Raw genomic sequence first — 17305 nt, forward strand, 5'->3', positions numbered from 1 at the left:
GCCAAACAAAATACAATAACAAGATACATATGACTCCACTAACACGACAACTCAACATGACAACTAAACATAATAATGCCAAAAAAAAAAATTAGATAAAACTTACTAATTATATTCTCTCTCATCCTTAACAAAATATATCTTCTTGATCTAATGAAATCATTAAGCCACATGGGTGGCTTCTTGGTCATTTTTGGGCCTTTGTTGGTTTGTACTTCTTGGATCTCTTCATGGATCTTAATATTGGGTTGCTTCTCATTGTTCGACTTTTGATAATCTTTCACATGGCTTTCATCCTCTAAATTTTGTCATTTCTTATCAACCTGTTCCAAGTGTATAAGCTTGGTTGTATCCGACTTCTTTAGAGGGGATTATTTATCCTTGGTTTAACATTGCTAACCACCTCGATAGATCATTCTCATTGCTTGACCATCTTTTTGTATTTATCTTTGAGATGAGAATACTTAAGGTTAGAACTCTCATGCTAGATAGCATAAAAGACTTTGCATGAGCAATGTTCTCTCCTGAATAGGAGCCTTAATATCAACTTGTCCTTGTCTATGTCTCTACTTGCTCCAATGCTTTCTTATACTTCGACATTTTCTCCTCAAGTTTGAATAAAAAACAACTGATAGATTTTTCATGATCTGAGCAAAGATCATTGATAGTACTTTTGTAACTTTATTACACAACATACAAATGCAATTTTGCTATCTTAGCTTTCTTTTATTTAATTCATGCACTTTCCTTTGTAGCTTTCTCTTTCTCATTTAGTTTCTAGACTCTCACCGTTGTGATACACAACTTCTCCTTTAACTCCAATAAGGATCTCATATAGCAAAATTCTCCTAAAGACCTTTATACTAAAGATAAGCATAGTCCTCATTGTAAAAGAAGGACATTTGAGTAAACATCTAAAAATAAGGGAACAAAAAGCCAAACAAGATTGTTAAAAAATGTGTGAAAAGGAAAAAAAGGCAAAAATTCTCTTCAAGATCTTTATATTGAAGATAGACATAGTCTTGATTGTAAAGGAAGGACATTTAAGTAAACATTTGAAAATAAAAGAACAAAAAGTCGAACAAGATTGCTAAAGAATGTGTGAAAAGTAAAAAGGCAAAAACTAAAGCACATGACAAGCCCTCATGGTAGTAAACTTCAATTGTTCAATTGGTTTCCATCCTTGCTCAAAGTCCCACCACTCCATATTAACAACCTCATAAAAAATAAAATAGTTGTTTTAATTTTTGTGGAAGTTCTTGTCCAAAGGTTTTTACCTTGTAACAAAGTTAATACCTTCTTATAATTAGGTAAGAGTTTCGAACAAGGCCTATTTGAGCTTGCAACCTTGATAACTTTTTCTTGTGTTTATGCCTTGACTATGAAGCCAAAGAAGAATGGTCGACTCTTCCAAGTTGAAGGTTAACCCTGTTAAAGGAAAGGCTAAGCAAAGAAACAAGTTTTGGTGGTGGAAGATTACGCACAATTGGGTCATCACATCATTTGTGATTTGATAAACATTAGACAAGTAGCTAAGAGATCAAATACTCACGAGCAGTTTGCTTAATTGCCTCAACTGAAGAAGAAAACAAGATAAGACCACTTGTCTACAACTTACTATCAACAATAAGTTTGTCTAGCTAAGGGAGCACTTTCATCAGACGAACCTTCTGACTCAACATGCAGTAGATGCCATGACTGTTAGAAATTTCAAAAGATATCTCAAAGACACAAAACAATGAATGGTAGACAAAACTTCTAAGAAAAATATTGGTTCAAAGAAGACCTTACCATGGCAAAAGTAGATGAGAATAACATGACTTGGAAAAATGCTTAATTATGAAAACTAAGGTTTCTTTGAGAAATGCCTAAGGAAACTTTATGACATATGTAAAGTTTTGGAAACTTATTTATAAGTAATTGTTAAAAAAAAAAAAAGAAATTGGAGAACATTTGTACCATTCCTTGGTATGTGCCAACCATAAGCTTAAGATGGCTCAGGCATATGCAAGACATTAAATGTTCACCACTTGCCACCATTTAGCTAGTTGAAAACTTGACCGTCCATGTGAAGTTGGATTATGCACCATATAACAGTTTTAATATCGCTACCGACATTCATAAAATTGAGAGAAAATTGTTATACGGTTAAAAATCCTAATTGAAGTCAACTCTTGAAGACCACTCTAACGGACAACTACTTAGTGGATGACAACTAGCAAAAAATGACTTCGAGTCTAATGGTCAAAACCCTAGGTTGAGTAGCTACTTTCTAAAAGCCTCACAATAAGATAATTGAGACAATGTAAACTACGACCTCAATAATAACTCAATATTGAGGAAAAGTTTCTTATCATTACAAAACTAGTTTCCCAAAATTCAACAATAACCTATTAAATGTATTTACCTTCCTGATGTTCAAAGGCCATCATTACATTATTGCTCATAAATACTATATTTATCAAATGTGACACCATCACTATAAATATAGCCAATGAGTAGGGAATTAAAAGACAAAGATCAACTCATAAAAAATGAAAGTTAGTTTTTGTTATCATAATATAATATATTTCACTCATGTCAATAAAAATATCATAGACGTAGACTCTTATAAAGTTTTTTTGATTGAACCATGTAAAAATCATTCGTGACATATTTTTATATTTCAACTTCTCATATTCTTGCACTCAAATCTCTCTTATCCGATGTGCTTCTCCATAGTGCAATTTTGGATGTTGACATATGTCATGAACTTAAAACACATGAAGTAAACACGCATTTGTATGGTTTTCCCTCTTTCTTTTTGGATTCAATTTTGATTGTTTTTCATAAAAGCCGCTCAAAGCATTCCCATCTTTACTTTTTTTGCTCCTTAAAATACTCATCTCCGTGTACGTTTTGCCTGACCACACACACCCTTTTACTTATTCTGTCACCATGCAAAAGAAGTTGTTTGATCCAATCAATCAATATACCAGCTTCAAATTAAGCTTCTTCCTCGGAGTAAAAAAGACAATGCTTGGAAATTAAAAGGAAGAAGCAACGATACTTTTCCGGCACCTGTAAATTTGTGTTTCTTGTTGCAATTTATAAAAGAATCTTCCGTCCACAATGCATTTATGAGATAATCCAAGAAAGTGCTTTCTCTCACTGGCAAACTTCGAACTAAATCTTAATAAAAAGTGGTAGGCACAGCTAAAAACCGAGCAATTTAAATTCACTAAAGGCATAGTACATTTCCATCTAGGCAGAGAAAGTAAAAGACGATCCATGCTTTCTGAAACCTATCTTGATTTATACAAAATTTTGTCTCCAGTGTCAGATAGCTTGTCACTGTTAGACTTGGACTTAGCTTGGAGAATTTTTTCAGCAATTAACCGATTACCTATCGGTCAAATTAACAGACGAGTTCCCATAACAAAAAGAACTATATTCTTTTTGCTTCAAAACCTACCTAAATATTTCATGCAACATTCTTTCGTATTTCTCAGATAGAACAAAGGCTAACATTTTCTACAGAAGAATTGCAACTATATATTTGCAGTCTTGTTAAATTTTCCTTAGTCTTTTTTAAGTCATGGAGTACAATTTTACATACAGGCTGTCTCCAGCTTTTGACAAGCAATAAGACATAGGACTCTATATCTTGATGAGCAACAAACCTTTTGGAGATTGAAGAGCCGAGACTAATTGATCAAAAAAGGCTTAATGGGACCACGCAATGATGCTTTAACAAGAAACTAAATCACTACCACCTCTCTGGCCTCACTATATCTACCTATAGTACATATAATGCCCTAATTCCATTGCAATTACAAAGCCTACCCATAATTTTGAAATTGCCTTGAATTTTCCATCGCAAGCAAGGAATTTTTCTTGAGATTGATGCTTAATCATTGTAATGGATCTGCCAAGATTCTCTCTCTCTCTCTCTCTCTGTGCATTAATTTTGGAATTTCATTCTCCATCATATTCATTTAGTTCCTTAAACATGCTCAATTCCTAGTAACCGCCAGGGCTACCACTATCCAATCTTCCTTCTGGCTTCTATTTTACTTCTCAAGTCAAGGGACATGGCAAAAGTCTTTTTGAAAGTGTAATTTTGATTGAGCTTGAGCTTGGATGCATATAATTGAGCCGAATAAATGTTGATAGAGGTGGGTAACTCTTTCTTCTCCTAGTAGTACTTTTTTAGAAGAACAATAAGCATTTTCTGTTCATCTTATTTCCTTTTTCCTGTTAAATGTTTAACACTACTTACAGGATATATTGGAGTATAAGTGGCCTGACAAGGAAAGAAACAAAGTAAATAATAAAGAGGGTGAGTAGAACCTGAAACCAAAGTATGATTGTTGTTCCTTTGGTTTGAAGAAATTATTTCTCTTTGTGTTGATACATGAGAATCCGTAAAGATTGAACATTTCTGGACAAGGAAATATATATAGGGACAATCCATCTCAAAACTTTCTGTGGTGAAGTCATGTCAAAACTTTTTTCCAATTGGGGGGATTATATGGCCCTCCATCATTCTAACTTCCAGTCATGCATCATTTTCTAGCAAACATTATAATACATATAAAATTATATTGCTAATTAACAGGCATTGATTTTACTTAATTAACTCCTTAATCATGTTCCATGCCATCAGAACCAAGCATATATCCTGCTTAAATTTGACGGCTTTAAAAGACAGGCTTGGATTAAGTGTAGCCCTAGCTTATTTGCAAATGATCAAAACTTCTACCAGTATTGTTCAAGCAAGGTAGATTTTGAGGGTTTGATTAATATGTACTACACTATCCATATTTCTCTGAAGGAATGAGAGAGGTTAAGTTACCTAAAAGGTTGAAGCATTATTGAATCAGTCATTTTAATAATACAGTCTTCATCATTTAAATCATGCCAGACTAATTAGAAGCTGCCTGCTTTGCGTAGAAAATCAACAGCATAATCACCTTATATCTTCACTGTAACCACTTTGATATATTCCATTCTACAATTGGATAGGTTATTCTGAAATCAAAACCTTATGTTTGTGCAAATTTAGGATTATCATTGTCTCTTTCGTTGCTCCACTTACAAGTGGTGATCAACAGAAAGGAGATTCTAACATCACACTATTTGAAAGTAGCTAACCATTCACATGCCAAATGTTTGTGGCCAAAAAGTTCTCAGGACAAAATTATCTTGCAAGACAATGAACAAGTACTTCTGATTTAGATAAATATAACAAATTAAGACCCAACCATGGAACCTAATTGGTTATATCAATCCATTTTTTGCCTTTGAATTCTAGTTTTGGACTATATGCTCTATTGGGAAGCCATCCACACCCCTTCCCCCAAAAGAAAGCACGCACATGCACACAAGAAATAACTTCTGGTTGGTCTTCCATATATATGCTCTATTCACTTGAATTGCCCATTCTTTCTCAGTTATGAAGATATTATAATAATCATGATGGATTGTCCTTCATACTACACTAAAATTTTAGACTTTGGTTTTTTTTTCCTTTGCATATGTATGCATAACATCCAAATATTAATGTTACCATAGGAGTTGGAGAAATGTTTGACTAGCCTTTATAAAAACTGTGAGAGAGAAAAACAAGCATACTTTACCCTCCTAATATTAAGGGTCAGTAAAATAACGAGCAGTTTTGAGCCATTACAACACAACTTTACTTTCTTCTTTTCTGTTTTTTCAGTGCACAAAATTGTAATTGATTATCTAAGTACCGCAATTAGTTAGAATATTTAACTTCTTGCAATAATTTCTTCAAAGAAAAAAATGCAATGCCTTGACATTAATCGAGACCTGAATCCTCACATCATTGATTAATTGAAACAGACATATAAGTAAACCTCAACTGATTTATTTTGTTCAAAATGACAATGCATGATTAATATAAACACTGATACATAAAAACCATGCAATGGAGAACATATAATATTTAATTTCTTAATTCCAATTTCCAAATTTAACATTATATTTAGTCATCCAACTAATCTATTCCCAAGGTAAGTTTCCTTCATTTTCTGGAAATATGAACAAATGGATAAAAACTCTACTGGGGCTAGAGTGTCCAAGGTATATATGATTTCTTCTTCATTATGCCTTGCTTAAAAATAGCCTTTTCGGTTCTTAAAAATAATTTCCCCAGCTTCCAATCTATTCTGGAAGTATATATTTCGAAGATTTGTCAGTGAAGAACAAGCAAACACTGAAAAACTCGAACTAAACATTACTGAAGCCTTTACAAAAATCATATGGGATAATATTGAACCTTTTTTAAACTTATATTAGACCTGTTAATTCATATCGGTTAATAAGCAATTAGGCGAATACTTAGTCTCGATCTGCACAATAATAAATCTTGAATTCAAGCACACCAAAACACCCCCTTCCCAGAAAAAGAAAAAATGAGCTAGTTTTTATTCAATTTTAGTAGTAGTAGTAATAATAATAATAATTAAAAAAAAAAATCCTCCTATGCCTTACTGGAAATCTATAATAATTTGAATGTAAATATTATAAAGAGAAAAGATGTAGCAGGTCTTAATGAATCTCAACAATGATTAAGGATCATAAAATCATATCATAGTATACGAGAATGCAAAAACTACATAAAAACAATAAATAAAGAATAAAATCATTTCATTATATACTGCAAAAAACAAGACCCTTTTTCTCGAGAAGTGAGAAGAAACATGTGAGGAATGACGATACAGACTCTCTATTCTGGCAAAGAGAACAGAAAAAAAATGGCATGGGCAAAACCTAGTGGATTAAAGGAAAGGTTGTGAATGTTTCGGTTTGGTTAGCACATTCTAAAATTTCACTGAACTGGAATCAACATTCTTGTAATAATGGGAATACTGTAACTTATGAAACTGTCTTTGCACACAGATGTAATTATTCAAAGAACAGCTAGCTTCTTCTTCGTCCTTTTCAATTTTTGCAGGCAGTGCATTAAACTAAGAGCTGCAGATGATGGGAAATATTTCCCATTATATCATCAGTGTCAAATCTATGCAAGTCTATTCTTATTATCAAAATCAGAATAAATGATCAGACCAGAATTTATACATCTAGAGAGATAGACTTATTATAATTATTTTCAGCTTTCTAAGTTGAACGCTATTAACTCTTGCATGGCTAGTAGATTAGTGTGTCCAAACAAAGGCGAAACAAAATTATTCGTCCCATTTGGAACCGGCAAACTTACGGATTAACTGGAAAAGGGAACTATCCAAGTTCAAAACTAACGAAAATGAGGAAGGAAAATGCAGACCAGAAAGACAAATATTCAAAATAATAAAAGTCTATATTAAAAAAGAAATAAACAGAGAACAAACACACCATGCTCCTAGGCTACATTTGATGTCTGCCAATTTCACACAAAAACACAATATATTTTACTGAGAGAACAGTAATCTTAGGGAGAATATAAATATATTTATATATAACAAGATAATGAGAAATAAAACTTTGAATTTGGAGTGGAGAATTAAACATCATTAGTGTTTTTCTCTCGTCCTTCAAAGTTTTAGCCCTTAATTGAGACCTAATACTTAGGCAAGTTTCAATCATACCACATCTACTTGAAAATTAACATGAACATAAACACATATTAATCTAACGGTGAAAGCATGGAAGACAAATAGTAACCAAGAGATAATGAGCACACGGAGCTCTAAGGGGACCTTGGGCTGGGGAAGAATTGCGTACCAGCCATAATAGTGTTGAGCGGAGTCGGGTATAAAGTAGAAGGATCAAGATACGAGGAAGAAGGAGCTGTAACAAGACCCCCAGTTACAGTGGCGGAAACGGTTGCTGAAGGGGTGGTGACGGGGTCAGCAGGAATGAAATTTAGTGCCGCAGAGCCCTGAAATCCACCACCGGTAGAGCTCTCACCAGTGGTGTAGTTATTATCCGGACCTTGATCGTATAGAATACCCTTGAAGAGATGGCCTCCTATGGTTACGGCCGTTTTATAAGCATATTGGTCCTCATCATCGTCAAGGCTTGTCACTCGGACGCATCTGAATGCCACTTGAAAGCTCACTTCCTCAGGAAAATCTCCTTCTTCTAACCCTAAAAAACCCCAAAACCAGAGGAATATATTATAAAATAATTCAGCTTGAAGATTAGAATAAAAGTCTTTCTGCATACAAATGCAAGCACACATGTTTTGGCCACAGGTTTAAGAACAAGGGACCGAGACACAGCAAAATAGTTCCTTTACTGTCAATTCACTCGTAAGGACCACTACAATACTGTATTTGTAAGGAAAGGAGAAAGAAAAGCTGATGTTGTTCATTATGGGAGTCGATTTCTTGCCACTGAATAGCTACATATGGTCTTCCTTTTTATTTTTTTCTGTCTTTTTAGAATTTTCTGTAGATGGGTTTCTAAATTCCTACAAAGAGTCAATCTTTGAAACTGTGAGTATATCAACCAAAAAAATTTTATTTTTGTTATAAGAACCAAACAAAACAGTACCTGAGGCAAAAGAAGAAGAGCTTGGATTTTCTCTCTGCCTCTTTGAATTCCCTCGACGAGCTTGCTCTTCTTGTTGCAAACGTTCTTCTAGCTTTTGTTTTTGCATTTCAGCAACTTGTTGCTGCCTCTCGCGTCGTTTGGAAGCAGGGACCCAGGTGCTTTTAACATGGGTCGGACAATCGAAGCCACGGGCCTTACAACAATTTCTGCACCGCATGTGACAGCAATCTTTCTTTGCTTGGTTACCACAGTCTTGACAACTAGAGCTCCCTACTCTACCACCTCTCATCGGCGTCGATCTTGACGGTGAATCGTCAACCACGTTGATTGCATTCTTGCTTGGTCCCACGGCTAAACCAGCTGCTGTTGAGTAAAGATCTTGCTGTTGTTGAAGCTGTTGTCGTTGCTGCAGGTGTTGAGCTTGATGTTGAAATAGCTCTAAACCCTGGTAAGGATTATCGTTGTTTCTGTACCAGTACCAAGCATCAATTGGAATTGCGTTTGGTGGGTTAATATTTTGGTGAAGGTCTTGATAAATGTTGTTGCCTGCTCTCCCTCCAGCTCCTCCACTACTGCTACCACCTAAAGAGAAAAACCCAGCCATTTGGTTTTGCTTTCTATCTGAAATACTCCCCAATTATGACATTTACTCAATATCAGAGCCTCTCACTAGTTTAATTATAAAAGTAGAAGATATTATACGAAAATTATGAGTAATGAAACTTCGATAGTTGAAATTTTCGTCGAAAGTTGTTTGTCTTGTATCTCAGAGTTGAAATAGAGAGAGGACGCTTGAGGAACGGTCTTCCAACTCTTTTCTTCAAGTTGGATCTTCTTTCTCAATCAAAGTGTATGTGTTGGTGTTTGTAGCTACTATTTTCTTAGGATTACAGCTCTCTATCTGCAATAGCCGCCATGCTCTTGAACTTTCTCTTTCTTCAATCACCCCATCTCTCTCTCTCTCTCTCTGTGACTTACTGCTGGTTTTGAGTTTGTGTTTTTTAGGCTCTGAGCAGCTCTTCTTATGTGCCTAGAAATAAACAACTCTCTCTTTTTATCTAAATCTTAAAAAACTGAACTCTTTCACTCACTCACCGACTTAACTGTCTCTCTTTCTTCCATCTCTTCTCTATATGTGGATGCCTGTCACCTCTCCCATCACGAATTGTTTGCCATGCTCATCCTCGTCTTTTTGCTTTCTGTTCCTGATCTAACGATCAATCTCTTGCCACGTATGCACCACATTCTTTCTCCTGTTAAGGCCTTTGCACCGGAAAAACCGCTGCTTTTTTTATTTTGTGCCCTTTCCCTTTATCTTACTAATTAGTTTTTCACTTGATCTTCCTCACTTTTGCTCATCCAACAAAACTTAACTCTAGCTGTAAAGCAAACTGTATCACTTTTCTTCTTCCTTTACCTATATATAAACAACCCAGCTGACTGGAGTTACATATATTACAATGATATATTTAAAACATATTGAAATTCTAATATATATATATATATATATATGTATATGTTTCCATGGAAGTTTTTTTCATCTTGCAGGTTCTTTTGGGATTCCATTTAGTCAATAAAATAATAATTAGAGAGATTTGGGCAGTGAAAAAGAGGCGTATTTATCGAATTCATAAAAAATTAATCACGTCCCCTGTAAAAATTGTGGCTGTGTGGGGGAACACAGCGCCACCTCCTTGTACCTTTTGTTCATAAGTACTCTTCCATAATTTTCATAATTTAAAACGAATTGAAGGGAAGGGAGATTTCTTTTAAACCGGTTGGTGACTATCTCCCCATCTTTTGCATACATGTAAGTGTTTAATTACTTTTATATCAATATCAAAGTCACTTTTGAAGGCCATTTTGTTACTGTGTTGTCTTAAATCTTGTGCACTCGCTAATTGTTATTTACCGGACACGATAAGTGATGCATGGACGGTTTATTAATGCAGTGATGATAGTTTCTACGGAGCCAGCCTGCATTCCGGGCGCGTTTGACCTATCCAACCTAAGTTTAAACACTCCGAATAAGGAAAAGTCAGCTCAAGTTCAGTTAGCTGATGATTTGTGTAGCTAAAACTCCATTCAATGTGAAAGTTTGCTGTTTAAGTTCAGTTCAAGCCCTGCCCGTTTGTCGGCACAAAGCGAACTCAATTCAAAATCGAACTCATTCATATTGAATGGGTGGCAAGTCAAAATCTATGGCTAAGAGTGAATATCCATGGAACCATGGGTTGTTGGCTTAAAAAAAATAAAAATAAAATTCACAACACTAGGAATTGGAAATTACATAGCTATCATTGAACATTCCAATAATTACTTTGCCGTTGTAGAGAAATCTCAAGCAATAGAAAAACTCTAATAAAATATTCAGCTTATGTATTGAAAAAACTAAATGTCATGTCAAATATGTAAAACAAAAATTCAGTGTGGTTTTTATTGCGACAAGTATCAAATTACAATTGAATGTTCCTAAAGTTTTAATTATGTGAAATGACATCAAGTAAAAGACAAGGTTCCTTAAGGTCCATCTTAGCATCTTGCCTTCCTACATTAGCAATTGATAGCTTTTCTGGTGGAAACTCATCTCCCTTTTGACTTACCAATCAGCATAAATAAAGGTGAACCACATATATTATAATTCAAAGAATGAATTATAAGAATAACCAAAATAATCATGACAATATATATATATATATATATATATATATATATATATATATATATATATATATATATGTGGGTTAATCAAACAAAATTTATCTATTACCATATATTTTTTAATACTTTGAATTGAATCCACAACGAACACAATATCCCTTCAAGTTTTCTACAAAATTCTTCTACTACAAATTAGTATCCTAAACCCTATATTTACCACTTAAATCCGTAGATGCATTAATTTCAATGCAAAGGATTTAGTAATAGTCATAAATGCCATATGACAACACAACAACAATTAAACAAGATATGATTTAATCAACAAAAAAAACCATCAAGAATCAAAGACTCATTTTGTGGGGGACTAGTGGTGTTCCATCAACCAAACACATACATGTTATGTGTTTATGTCAACACTAGGGAGCCAACAACTTAATCCTAGATGTAAATGATACCGATATGCCACAATCCATGGTTTGTATTAACAATTAAATGGACAATTTGTAAAACCCCTCTCCATAAGATTACCCTCTAGAGAGAAATGTTACTCACTTGACTATTTTACATTATTAATACTTAAAACTTGTCGAAATAAAACAACTTGTAATTACTGAAACAGTATCAACATCATAAAATTGCAATTAATGGAAAATATATAAAAAAATGTCTTTAAAAAATGAGACAATCTCGCAGTGCATAGAAATAAAAACTCAATATTATAAAACATATAAACTCAACATATACCCTTAAACACATCCTTCGTTGACTCACATCTACATAGCAATCATCACCTATTACCTATAAAATATCAAAAGAAATAAGTGAATGATAATCACTAAATAAGTAGTACATACGAAGTCTATATTCATTTTCACCCAGTTCCTTTTTGTAGTTTAACAACTTACATTCTCTATCTTGTAAACTTGTTATTTAAGATACATCTACATATCTAAACTAGGATGACATGGATATGCAATGCATGATAAAAACTTATTAGAGAACTTGGTGAAAGCATTTTCATAAAAAAATATTTTTATCTGAAAACTATACTTGATTGTGCCAATAATATTAGGTTGAAGCAAGAATTCAACAACCTGACCGCATAAGTCTCATAGGTTCTCACAATCACAAGATATAACTAAACTCATCATAACACCTTTACTATGGGTGCACATAATAGGACTTTTATAACACCTATATAATGGATACATATGGTGGATTGCAAAACAATTATACTATGGGTATGCCTTACTACAGACATGAAAAATTTCACGGGTGTCTCCTTAAATCAACCTTTTAGAAAACATATCATTTTAAAAATCCATGTCTTTATAGGTTTCATAATATTTAAACTTATGGGATCGAGTATCACATATACACTATGTGAAAGTTGGTCCCACATGGCTTTACATCCTAAGGAACTTATAAAATATGTAAAATATGTTATTTAGTCTCTCCTATTTTTGTTATGAAAGGGTTGTACCCATCTTTAGAATAGTTGTTAGATCAAATCTAGATTAAAAAAACATGACTGATTTTGCTAAAATTCTCGATTTTAATCTATCAACTACATTGCTATAAAGTCTATGAACACATTATCTTTCAAATACAATACATAACACATCCACATACTTTAATCATAAATCGAATCCATACAACAATTTCATTATCAACATACCATAACAGCTCAATTCCACACACACACACACATATATGAACAATTTAAATATACCCATTTTGAGTATACAAATAGGTACATACTTATGTGTGTTATTATATGATTGAATATTATTTTATCTTTAATTTAAAGTCATTCAGTTACATGATAATATACATCAAATATGTACCTATTTGTATACTCAAAGTAAACACGTATAGTTTTATTTTTTACTATTTTCTCAATCTATAGAATTTCAGTTAGATAATTGTCAAAACATGTGTTCATCTTATTTGAATGGACGTTTATCACTTAAACCACTTGTTAACATGGTATTATACGAATTGTTCAACTAGTACAAATTGAACAAGTGTTCTACTCTTTAGAATTGTTTATCTCTTATGCATGACTTAAATTTTCATTATCCACATTCACATCACATCACAAATAGTGAAAAATTACATAAATGACCTTCATATGTACATGTGGGAATTATACATTCCAACCAAAGTATATGTCTGATAAAACAACATTATGAACCAAGTTATCATTTGTTTAAATACCATACAAAAAAACGTGTCTATTTTTTACATCAAAATGGTTGATCAACTAGATCCAAACTCTTTACTTCCTAATCCATAGCAAAAAAATTTTCCAACACCTTCCCAGAAAAAAAAAATTAATTGAAATAAGAACTGAACATAAATTAAAGGCATTTAGTGTACTCAAATAAAAAAAATAACAACCATTGCCAAATTATTTGGATTTTCAACAATGATGGAACCAATGTCCTCAATCTATTGGTAATGGAATCTCAATCATTATTAACCTACACAAGAATAAATGTAAGGAAGTAAAAAATATATATAATATTTATTATATTATTTTTAATACAGAACCCTAATCTAAGTGATCTCTATTTAAATGAAATGAAAACAATAAAGATAATTTAATAATTTAATGAATAAAAAGATCAAATTACCCTTCATAACAAATTCTATGAAAAATGTGCATACGATGTCTTAATTACATAAAAACAAAAATTTCATAGCTCATTATAAAATGCCAACTACATAGTTTACTGAAAACAGGAAAAGACATAGTAGTCCTCTACTACTCACACATGTCATGACCTCGCATTGCTATCATCTCTTAGTCATATCTCTTGTAAAATGGACAAAACATGAAATCGTAAGTGAATTATACTCAGTAAGTAGGAATATAAAATAAAATTTACTAAATTCCTATTTTTCCCTTGACTCAGTTCAAACTATACATGTCATCGAGAGTAAGTCATTTACTCCGTCAAGATGAAATGAATCCCTACTTGACTATTTATACCTCGAAACCTACTGGATTCCTCAAAACTGTCTCACTAACTTGATCCTCATGTCATATATTTATTGGTCCCTTCAAGACCTTATTTTCAATTGACACATTATAGATGAAAGCTTACTTAACTTTAAATTAAATTATAACTAACTTGTCGATCAGACTTAGTCGAAACAAAGATTTGACACTTTGTTTACATGAGTATCATAACTCCCAACACCACTATTGAATTGCAGTCTTTCTCAAGCCTACTACAGTCTATCACACCCTATTGTAGGTGATCAAGTTCTACTACCAACCAATTATCCTACTATAGACAATATCCTACTATGGGTGGTGTAGGGAGTCTCTTACAATTGCATCCTTGTAGTGACCTTTAAACTCATACTACAAATTATGGTACAATCATGCTATACATATATGCTAACTTGAGCAACTTGACTATAAGCTCGTAACGTTTTCACCTTTGTTGCTCTATTTATTAGACTTTGAGGTAACATACTATAATATAGATCTATTGTTCTACTATTAGAGTTCTCAAAATTCAAGTCTTTGACTTATATCTTATCATTTACTCTACCACTGCTACTTGTTCAACATGTTTAAATTTTGTGTACATGGCTTATCTAGCTTTGTTGACATGAAAGGTTATGCACGAACATTCATGGACGCATGAATGATCATTTATAAGCTAAAATTAAATATTTCTATTTAATTTCAATTCATTTTGGTCCATGGTCAATATATGTCAATATTAATTAACTACAATAACTATCTTACCCTTATTCTTATATATGGGTGCCACACAACCATACCCTACAAACATAGCTGACTTTTACTTGAACTCTCCAATATCACTGTCATTCTTCCTTGCCAAAAAATAATTATAGCTCTATAACCATCACTTTGGTCTCATTCATCATCTCAGGCACTAATCAACTCGCCATCATTAAGCTCGTCTCAATTGTTGCTCAACTTGTTGCCACCAATATTTGTTCTCTCCAATGAATTTACATCAAAATATCAATAACATGAATCTAAGTTTTCAGAAGAAGGCTAAACCACCTCTATAAAAATCTATTTTTAAGAAACTACTTTTATTACGACTAGGATAACCACAAATTTGTCTGACTATAGTAATGGGTTGGATAAAACAATATCATCCATGTTTTATTGTCCACTGGCAATCCATCAATCTTTTAAAATGCTAGCAAAGTAATCTTAGCTAGTAAAGTATGTTAATTGACATAAGAAGACTAAATCCCTTGATTTCTTGCCTATATAGTTAACAATAATTTTTATAAAATATCAAAGAGAGAGTTGTAATAATCCTTTTGACAACAATATGTTTATAGATATATAGTAATAATAACCACGAATAAATAATAGACTGGATAAAAATTAGGATTAATAATAAGAAGGATTAGTTTATCTTTTATGATGCTTTTGTCAATTGCTTTTGTTTGATCTATCTAATGTTACTATCTGTGATAGTTTGATAGTACAATCAATTCATTGACATGTTTTTTCAAGCTTTGATGAAAGCACATCCTTCTTGAATAGTTGAAAATAGTATTATGGTGTAGTATAGTTGTTGGAATTTTTGTTCGTTGTGTAGATCTTTGACTACAAGTCTATAAGACTCGATTTATATAGCATTTTGGATTGTCTAGGTGGTTTTGATGGACAAAATATTGATGTCGGTATATAAATTGTTCATGTTTTCTTTCATTTGACATGTGAAATATAGTTCCTTGCTTATAATATATTTGGGTCAATGATAAATTGTCTAAGCACTTATAGTTTTGTTTGTTGATTACTTAGAGTTTTGTAGCCTTAATTTGTAAACAGTTTAATTGTGACCAAGTTCTACTTTTCTTGTATTGTTTAAACTTCATTATGTTTTAAGGTTGATAACAACTATTATCATCACATTAAACAGTGTTTCTCGATGGCTTAAATTTTCAGTTTTAATATAAAAAAATTTCATTTTCATTGTTTCTTAGTTTTATTTTAAAATGTTGAAAGTTTAACATTTTAAAGTATAAATCACAAGTCAAATGTTTGTTGTAATAATTGTCAAGCAACCAAACTTTAGGCATGTCTCCAACAATGTTCCAACACGTTCTTTCAAACTAATAGTAAAAATTCATGCCCAATAATTTAATTATTTTTGTTATCTAATATATAGTTGATCAAATTTTGTAGATCACAGATATCAATGGTGAGTCCTTGCTAAGAGAGGGAGGAAGTTTATCATCCTTACCTTAAGTTGAAAGCAATGATAATGGTTCCTCAATAGCAAAAAGAAAATTTATAAAGGAATGATTTAAGGAATGAGAACATTTTATTGAGTTTGAATATATTAGGGAAAGCAAATATAAGTGCAGCTATTATGGTCAAGTGTACAAATGTTTCCTGAAAAATCTTGAAACAAGTATATTAAAAAATTATTTGTCTAGGTGCAAGAAATATCCTCTAAGTGGTGAAAATAAAATAAACTCTAAGCAGAAAATATTAAATTATGATGTTGCTGAAGGAGATAGTGCAAGTGGTAGTATAAACACTTGGAAATTTGAGCAATTTTCATTAAGGCCCTTAGACAAATGATCATAATGGATGAACTTGTCTTTAAGTTTGTAAGGGCAAGGGTTTAGGAATTTTTGCAAGCAAATGTAACATAGATTTGAAGTTTCATCTCTTACTGTAATCGCTAGAGATTCTGATGAGATTTTCATTAAAGAATAAGAGAAGTTAAAGAGATTCATAAAGAGTAATTGTAATAGAATTTTCGTTATGGACATCTTTACAAATGATTAATCATATATGTATCACAACTCATTTCAATGACAATAATTGGCAATTGCAAAAGAACATTTTGAATTTTTTCCCATCACTAGTCACAAAGGTGAGCAAATTGGGAAGATAATTGATAAATGTTTGCTTGAATGAAGTATCAAAAAAGTCATGAATATCACAGTTGATAACACCAAGTCTAATGATTCTGCTATTGAACATGTAAAGAGGAAAATAGACAATTGGGGTGGAGGTGTTTTAGGTAGACAATATTTGCATGTGTAGTGTGTTGTCTACATTATTAACTTAATTGTTATGGACGGTTTAGAATTAGAAGAAAAACATATTACTCAC

General features: G+C 32.5%; 1 protein-coding gene across 1 annotated transcript; it reads right to left on the minus strand.

Annotated features, from left to right (window-relative positions):
• Positions 1-7308: 7308 nt before the first annotated feature.
• On the minus strand, positions 7309-9866 carry LOC123216970 (protein SHI RELATED SEQUENCE 1-like). The gene is made up of 2 exons (XM_044637691.1): positions 8506-9866; positions 7309-8097 (listed from the first exon to the last, which is right to left on the minus strand). The coding sequence occupies exons 1-2, from the start codon at positions 9107-9109 to the stop codon at positions 7697-7699; spliced, it is 1005 nt and encodes a 334-aa protein (XP_044493626.1). The 5' UTR covers positions 9110-9866; the 3' UTR covers positions 7309-7696.
• Positions 9867-17305: the final 7439 nt, after the last annotated feature.

The sequence above is a fragment of the Mangifera indica genome, chromosome 1, assembly GCF_011075055.1.
Source record: "Mangifera indica cultivar Alphonso chromosome 1, CATAS_Mindica_2.1, whole genome shotgun sequence".
Classification (NCBI taxonomy): Eukaryota; Viridiplantae; Streptophyta; class Magnoliopsida; order Sapindales; family Anacardiaceae; genus Mangifera; species Mangifera indica.

Bases quoted from the DNA above. Each gene is read 5' to 3' on its own strand.
- LOC123216970 (XM_044637691.1), bottom strand. From the start codon at position 9,109: ATGGCTGGGTTTTTCTCTTTAGGTGGTAGCAGTAGTGGAGGAGCTGGA. The intron at 8,098-8,505 runs GTACTGTTTTGT...GGGGTTTTTTAG, and splicing joins CTCTTCTTCTTTTGCCTCAG to GGTTAGAAGAAGGAGATTTT.